At 42.2% G+C, this 7,831-nt stretch overlaps 2 protein-coding genes across 5 annotated transcripts; one reads left to right on the top strand and one right to left on the bottom strand.

The window, feature by feature from the left end:
- Positions 1-87: 87 nt before the first annotated feature.
- On the bottom strand, positions 88-3,063 carry polr2eb (RNA polymerase II, I and III subunit E, b). Of its 2 annotated transcripts, none has more exons than XM_062450274.1 (8): positions 2,893-3,063; positions 2,419-2,593; positions 2,159-2,274; positions 1,904-1,984; positions 1,726-1,784; positions 806-884; positions 411-505; positions 88-282 (listed from the first exon to the last, which is right to left on the bottom strand). In XM_062450274.1, the coding sequence occupies exons 1-7, from the start codon at positions 2,947-2,949 to the stop codon at positions 440-442; spliced, it is 633 nt and encodes a 210-aa protein (XP_062306258.1). In that variant the 5' UTR covers positions 2,950-3,063; the 3' UTR covers positions 88-282; positions 411-439. The 2 variants fall into 2 exon arrangements, with proteins under 2 accessions (XP_062306258.1, XP_062306257.1); XM_062450273.1 differs by having other exon boundaries at positions 88-245.
- Positions 3,064-3,405: 342 nt separating this feature from the next.
- gpx4a (glutathione peroxidase 4a) lies at positions 3,406-7,726 on the top strand. Of its 3 annotated transcripts, none has more exons than XM_062450269.1 (7): positions 3,406-3,558; positions 5,251-5,345; positions 5,477-5,621; positions 6,155-6,306; positions 6,434-6,458; positions 6,602-6,661; positions 7,083-7,726. In XM_062450269.1, exons 1-7 carry the CDS (start codon positions 3,445-3,447, stop codon positions 7,113-7,115), a joined length of 624 nt encoding a protein of 207 aa, XP_062306253.1. In that variant the 5' UTR covers positions 3,406-3,444; the 3' UTR covers positions 7,116-7,726. The 3 variants fall into 3 exon arrangements, with proteins under 3 accessions (XP_062306253.1, XP_062306252.1, XP_062306254.1); XM_062450268.1 differs by having other exon boundaries at positions 3,416-3,582; XM_062450270.1 differs by lacking the exon at positions 3,406-3,558 and adding an exon at positions 4,747-4,888.
- The last annotated feature ends 105 nt before the right edge of the window (positions 7,727-7,831 follow it).

Genomic DNA, 7,831 nt, shown 5'->3' with positions numbered 1-7,831 from the left:
GGCTAGGTTATCTTTCATGCTGTCAAATTGGTTTCACTACAGATGTGAGAAGCCTCTTGCTGCTTAACAAAAATTAACTAAACAAAGTAAACATTTTTCTGTCAGTTTATTACACAAAATTACAAAATTTCACAAAGAAAAGTAACTAAAGCAGGATTAAACTGGAGATGGAAAACAGCCAATCATCCAATGACACACAGGTTTCACTGATTCCTCCATGCCCTCTGAAAGGTGTCGCGCCATACCTGGGGGGACAGTGCAGCACACGAGTTGCCATTGTACCTTAGCAACAGAGTTAGTCAAATGGAACGAAACGTAGACGGAAACTATCACAGAATGTTAATATACTTGTGATGTGAGGTGTTGCAGTTAGAAAAAAATAACATCTCAACTGTTTTAGTTTGTCCTACCTTGGCATCCGTAGTCCTGCCAGTAGCAGTCACTGGACCAATCTGTAGGTGATGTAACGTCCTGCCGTTTCACTGGGCCTGATAATCTTTACAACCTGCCACAGCAATGGAAAACAACCTTAAATATCCCATCTGTGTTTATAGACAGAATGTGTATATCTGTCAGCAGAGAGAGCTTTTGATTGGGTCTCCACATATTGATTTCATTGGCCAAGCTCTCTACCAACCAATCCAATTTAGCTACTGGTTTGTTTAAACATGGGGGGAGGGGGGGGGGGAGAATGTCCCTGTACTTACTGTAAGTCGCTCTGGATAAGAGCGTCTGCTAAATAACAATGTAAATGTAGAAACAAAAGGGAGAAGTTGCATTTAAACAGAGGAAATGTGTCCAGTACCTGGCCTCTTTTGAGGCCGAAGTAACGAGCCACGGGGTCGCCTGCCTGGATCCTGGGCAGTTGGCTCTCCTTCAGCTTGCTGCAGGAACACAAGTGAAGGACAACCAACAGGCAGTAGCACTTTAACCCTCGTGCTGCCTTCGGGTCACATGACCCAAAGGTTCATAACGAACCATTGTTGTGTTTACCCAATTTTACCCAATACAAAAACAAATAAAAATAATTTTCTTTTAACCATTCCAATGTGGGGGGTCTGAGACAGCCCGACAGTTAAAAGAAAATGCTTCACTTTGTTTTTGTATGAGGTAAATTTGTCGCAATACGACGGTGGGTCACAATGACTGATGGGTCAGAATGACCCGAAGATAACACAAGGGTTAACACTTCTCATCAACCTACATGGGAGTACAACGGTACTTAGGAACGATTTGTTGGATCAGATGTTACGTTTATTTCCCCGGGATCACAATGACACTTGTTGGTTAGTTGTAGCGGATTTAACTATTTGTACTCGCTGTGAATTATATTATTGTTGCTTTCCTCCAGGTACACTCTAGCACTTTCGAGGTTCATGTTGTTTAACTGTAATTTGTTTAACTACATGCTCTTCTGGTTCCTCCCATTAGCACTTATATGCTTTTCACAATGTATGCTTCATGTTTTGACTACCCACAATGTTTTGGGGTCTTGTTGTTTATGATCATTGACTTTTTGTAAAGCTCTCTCTTGGAAGTCGCTTTTCATAAAATGTAAATGTACATGCTGTGTGATACTGTACATAAAAAAATCATAGATCTCAGTATGGTTTAAGAAGTAAACTAATCATTTGACTGGATGTGGAACCGGGCATTGCAGTAGATGTTCATGGTACATGTATGATTAACTGTTCGACATCAGCGAGGAATGGAGTGGAAGGATACTATCTTGTCAGAAGTTCAGACAGTTCCTCTTTTGTCATGACAATGTGTTCAGGAACCAGCTGTGGAAAAGAAAAATCACAAGATTACAATAACTCATCAAGACTGACTGTGACACAGACCGCTTATATCAGCGTTTTGCGAGAAGAGACAAAGATCAGAATGTGTTTATGAGCCCTACCTCGTGCTCTGTGATGTTGATAAGGAGCTCCTGTTGTAGAAACTGTTCCAAGATGTATTTGGGGGCCATGTCAACTAGAGACTGAAATAAACCCAGAAATGAATTAATCCTTTATAAGTCACGATCCACTATTGCTGCAAAAAAATCTTTTGTTGTTTTGGCACTGCAACGGCAGCAGATTGCTTTTAATGATGACAACCCCTATGGTAGGTTAGTCAACAAGATTTGGACCAAGTGTTTTGATTATTCACGTACCTGCTTAGCTGATGGTGTCATTCCCATCTGGACTACAATGATGGCACGTGTAATGTTTTCTTCCTGCATCCTCTGACAGTACATCTTAATGGTCTTGATTCCAACCTTGGGCTCCTCTGAGGGGACGGGGGGTTATTTTATTAATGTGTGACACCTTGAACAGGTTCGGGTCTGAATGTCATAGTCAGGAAGTGTTTAATAACGGCTTTATTTTGGATATTGTTAGTAGCGTCATTTGGTGAGATCGTTCATCAGCTTACCGGGAAAGAAAACAAACATCTGGTCTGTGGGGTCGTCGTTGTGTGCCACGAGCACGGTGAGATCCGTCCGTCTAGGGCGACCCTCACTCGGCTTGTCCCCGAACTGGCTCTTGAACTCATCCAAGGTCTGGTCCAACTCATCCTGGGTCACCAGGTAACCTCGGTCATGACACAACTGTTGAACAGGCAAAGATTTGTCAAGAAGCGCACAGAAAGAGTCTAAGATAACTTCCTGCTGGAGATTTCTCGAATGTTCGATGATGAGCTACCTACATTTAGCTTGTCACATTTACAGCAATGTCTTAGTCGATGTATCACTTCTATTGGACTGTAACAACAATTTATAAAATAATAGTTAACTAATGCGAGCTAATTCAATGTAATAAGACCTAAAGATCGATAAGCTAGCGACACCGAGATAGTATGAAGAATACTATGAACGGATGTTTACAAAATATAGGTAATATAACCCACCTGCATGATAGTTTTTCTAATTTTCCATAACCTATATGTTTCCTCTTCGTCATCCATAGCTTAATATTATGTTTAACAAAGAACCTATAGACAATAAATAGGTTGAATGATTCAAGATGCTAACTTCAGATGCTCAGCCTCACGTTGAATTGTTATTCGACGCACATTGATGACGTCACTTAGGAGCGCTTGCTTCCAGGTGTCTTTTTTTACTTTTTGTATTAAAACCAACCAAAGCTATTGTTGTTATTTAGATATGTATCAACCATTCAGATCAATGTGAATGAAATAGAAATAAATGTTTCTGTGAGCCTCTGAACTACAGTGCGTGGTCTGATGTTAGTTTGTTTTAATGTAAAACAATTAACAACAAAAAACAAGGCCTATACTAACGCACTGAGATGTACATCTAAATCCCAATACATATTAAAATCCCTATACACATTTTTGTGTGTGAAAGCAGTAGTGACTAAAGGCATTTAAACACGGAAAACAGATTATTCTACATGACACGCCCCTTCGACCCCTGCTCCTGCGTTTCACAACCAATTCATGTGGATTGGGCGGTGTAAACGTTATATTTGCCCTCGTTTTAACAAAATGAGGCAACTTCATTGTGTTTTGATAGCTGCGGGATTGGCGAGCAGTGGAATCCTACTGGCGATGGTAGTGTATTTTTTAACGGCCACGGTAATCAAAAATACTGGCTATAGGCACTGTATCTGTTATTATTATTTGGACATACGGACGATTTACAGAAACGTATTTAAGCTCTAGTTAGTTTAACTACTGATCATTTGAATTATCACCGATGTGTTTATAGAGAACATTCTAGACTGGAGTTTGTTTTTGTGTGCTGGCCGGATGTGTCCGATGTGATAATACCATCTAAAATGGCATGGCCTTGTGTTGATGACCAGATGTGCCCTATGCTGCATGGTTTTGTCAGTCATACAATTCTGTTGTTGCATGTTCACCTCTATCTATTAGTACCAGCAGGCGATTCTGACAGTAGAAAGGAAACTGCTTCGTCATTCTGTGAACTCTGTTAGGATACTCTGGTACTGTAGGCTATGTGGGAGTCAGCATGAACTCATAAGAATGTGGTATTTATTCATCCTTCTACAAAAACAGTTTATACGTGGTAAAGGGTACAGCAATTCCTTTCACAAGAAATGTTGAAATAATCTCTCCTAAAGCAGACCCATGCAGCTCGTTAGTAAGACTTTGGCACGACTATGTAAATCTAATGAAGGTCAATTTATGCTGCTACTTGTAAATACCATATCCACATACATGTATAATTTCACCAAATGTTTTCAAGTTTTACTTAATGTGCAATTGATGATACAGAGTTTAAACTGGAAAACAAACCTACAGTATTAATGGTGGTGTATTTAATCTCCTGGCCTAACAGAGATCGTGACTGGCAGCAGACTGTTCTCTAGGGGTGTACGCTGATTAGGGTATATCTGTGTTGGCCTTTGTTAAGGGTCATGTGAATGGACTGGTGTTGTTCTGGTGTCATGATGTTACATTTTAGTTGCTTTTTTAAATCAGAATAGATAGGTTATCAGAATGATTTGATGAAGCTACTTTGTTATGGTTGTCAATTGCAGACACAGTATGTTTTTTTTAGGACCTTTACGTTCATTTGCACTGTGTTGTAACATCAGTTGTTCCAACTGCCACATCAGCACAAGTCCTTAATTCTTCTAATCAGTTCTGCCTAGATTGAGTAAGAGATTACCTTTACCCCTGGCTACTCAGCTGTGTGATAAGATTTCTCTGTGTGCCAGAAGTCAGCAGAAAAATAGTTAATGTCTTCTCTGTCAATGATCTGCAGTGCGTCATACAAAAGGTGCACCACAGCTCACGGTCTCTCAGTGTCAGGTGCAGGGTGGTACAGCCAACTGTATTTAGTGGACGTTCCTAAGAGGCAGTTATGGGTCTTTTAGGGTCCTCTGTCCTCCTCTCTCTCCTACTGCAGACTATGGTAAGAACGACAGAGAGGGGTCTTCAAATGTGTCTTAAACTGCTTTGACAGCACAGATTGTCATTTGTTTGTGTTGGCTACTTATATTTTATTTGTACTTATTTTGGGTTCTTTGAAAAACCTTAACTTGAAGCAGTTATGTTTCTGGGAGCTTTTGAGTTGTCATGTGGAACGTACAGACAGTTATTTTCCTTCAGCGATTTGCCTTGAACAAGAAGAGCCATTTGCGTGTGGAAAGCAGTTTTTTGTCAACCGGGGGCAACTGAGAATGCTGAATATTAGTCACATTAGGTCATCCTGGAAACCTATCCTTACTTGTAGTCGTAACCTATTCCCTTAAATATGTTCTCTTTTTCTCTCAGTCTTTACCGACAGAGAGCTGGCAGACTGCCACATCTATCTATGAATTCTCTGCCAAGGATATCGATGGCAATGAGGTGTCCCTCGAAAAATACAGGTGAGTTTGCTAGATATGAAAAGACTGTGACATTTCTATTTTTATGTTGCCATTGGCCTCACCACAGACCTGCAACATACTGTATAGTCGTGTCTTGTTTTTTCACCTTGTGTGTGTTCGTGGTTGTGCAGGGGTAACGTCGTCATCATCACAAACGTTGCCTCTAAATGAGGTAAAACCCCAGTAAACTACTCTCAGTTTGCGGAGATGCACGCTAAGTACGCTGAGAAAGGTTTACGTATCCTGGCCTTCCCCTCAAACCAGTTCGCCAGTCAGGTAGGTCAACTTTCCCTCTGACATCCCCACACCGGGCGACCGAGCTCAGGGACTCACCTACAGTACACACGCAGAGATTTACATGCTAGGACAATGCACATTTTTGAGAGACTTTGAAGGCTGGTTATCTGTTTGGTTGTAAAACTCTGGATAATAATTGCCTCACTTTCAAGTCGAGAATGAGACGCCGTTGAGAAGAGGGTAACGGAATCTCAAGGTTAGCTTGAGAAACTGTAGGCGTGCGTAACGTTGATATACTGTATAATAACATTTAGTCATTTAGCAGACGCTCTTATCCAGAGCGACTTACAGTAAATACAGGGACATGTACAGTAAATACAGGGACCCCCGAGGCAAGTAGGGTGAAGTGCCTTGCCCAAGGACACAACGTCATTTGGCACGGCCGGGAATAGAACCAGCGGGAATTGAACCAGCGACCTTCTGATTACTAGCCCAATTCTCTAACCGCTCAGCCACCTGACTCCCAGTAACAGAGCTGACATGCAGCTAATATCTCCTGTTTGTTACTGAAGGAACCGGGGACAGAGGCTCAGATCAAGGAGTTTGCCAAGTCCTACAACGCTGAGTTTGACATGTTCAGTAAGATTGAGGTGAACGGGGACAGCGCCCACCCCTTGTGGAAGTGGCTGAAGGATCAGCCGAACGGAAAAGGCTTCATGGGAAAGTGAGTAGCCGGTGCAAGCTGGGTGGGATTGCTAAAACTAGAGTTCAACAACAGTTTTAGGAGTCGTTTGGGGTTTTAAATCCTCTAGATTCTAATCATCTTTCATTTCATTTTCTTCCTTTTTTAGTTCCATCAAGTGGAATTTCACCAAGGTTTGTGTTCTCACCTCCACACAGACTCAGAGGACATGATAAAGTCTGATATTTTCAAATTTTCTCAGTATGGTAAATCAATGAAGCATCATGCAATGACTGGTATGTGGTCTCTTCTCTGACCCTTCTCTCTGCCTTTGTAGTTCCTTATCAACAAAGAGGGGCAGGTCGTGAAGAGATATTCTCCGATGAGTGATCCTAGCGTAAGCATGACCCGTACACACACACTGTCACTGATAGGAATATGATTGGCTCTCTGACATCCAGGTGAGGCTCTACTGAACTGTAACCAACTGCAAGCTAGGCCACAGATTGATGAGCCACTCTGCCGTTCTGGCATTTGGTTCCTAAAAGGCAGCACTATTGATCCCTCTGAGACTTGCTGGAAGCTGTCTTATCTCCTCACAGTCAGTGAAGCCGACAGGAATGATTACCGTAAATTGCTTAGGGCACATGAGAGGACTGCTGAGTATAGGGGGGGGGACTTGTGAAAGTGGTGGAGAAGTTCATATAAAGGTCATAGATAGCAACAGCCTCCAATAAACCCAGAACCACAGATTGGACTCAAGATACTGAATGACTGAGAGATGTATGTGCAGAAATTCTTTCTTCTTATGATTGCAGGTGGTGGAGAAAGATCTTCCAAACTACCTGTAATCTTTTCCTGAGTCACTGATGCATTGTCTACTGATCCTCCACTTCTGCCTCCCCTCCCTCATCTTCCCTGGGAGTCAGGTGGCTGAGCGGTTAGGGAATCGGGCTACTAATCTGAAGGTTGCCAGTTCGATTCCCGGCCATGCCAAATGACGTTGTGTCCTTGGGCAAGGCACTTCACCCTACTTGCCTCGGGAGAATGTCCCTGTACTTACTATAAGTCGCTCTGGATAAGAGCGTCTGCTAAATTACTAAATGTTCCCTCTCTCTGGCGGACAAAGAGGTGTGGGTGGGTCCACTTCCCAGACCAGTGACGGTCTGTCTGCAAACCCGTTTGACGGATAGGACAGACCTGATGAAAAACGGCGTGCAACCCTTCCTGGGAAAACACCCACCCTATACCAGATCAGTTTGCTGGAAAGCCCCCTTGAACTCAATGCCCCTCCAACCCCAATCACCACCACCACAGAATGTCAAAACTGCATCTAAACTATGTCTAAACCGCATCCAAACTACTTGTACTGTTGAGCTGTTTCAAACTATTTGCCAAGTGTGAGGTATGATCTGTTCTATAAAGGAATTTACTTTCAATAAACATTAACTTTTTAGATGGATGGATTGTGTGCAAGAGTGTTTGTTACAGCATGCGATGACAGGGTAATTGAAGTTTCCTAATATCAAATTACAGGGATTCTATCAAAAGAACCTACATGAATGTC

The sequence above is a fragment of the Osmerus eperlanus genome, chromosome 24, assembly GCF_963692335.1.
Source record: "Osmerus eperlanus chromosome 24, fOsmEpe2.1, whole genome shotgun sequence".
NCBI classification, from domain to species: Eukaryota; Metazoa; Chordata; class Actinopteri; order Osmeriformes; family Osmeridae; genus Osmerus; species Osmerus eperlanus.
Note: the sequence above shows the minus strand (reverse complement) of the source record. Positions and strands in the feature narration are given on the sequence as shown.

What these genes read in the sequence shown, in the direction of transcription:
- polr2eb (XM_062450274.1), bottom strand. Translation starts at nt 2,949, where the DNA reads ATGGATGACGAAGAGGAAACATATAGGTTATGGAAAATTAGAAAAACT. An exon ending in GATGTTTGTTTTCTTTCCCG is followed by an intron (nt 2,275 to 2,418) that starts GTAAGCTGATGA and finishes CCGTCCCCTCAG; the next exon opens with AGGAGCCCAAGGTTGGAATC. An exon ending in TCAACATCACAGAGCACGAG is followed by an intron (nt 1,785 to 1,903) that starts GTAGGGCTCATA and finishes TCTTTTCCACAG; the next exon opens with CTGGTTCCTGAACACATTGT.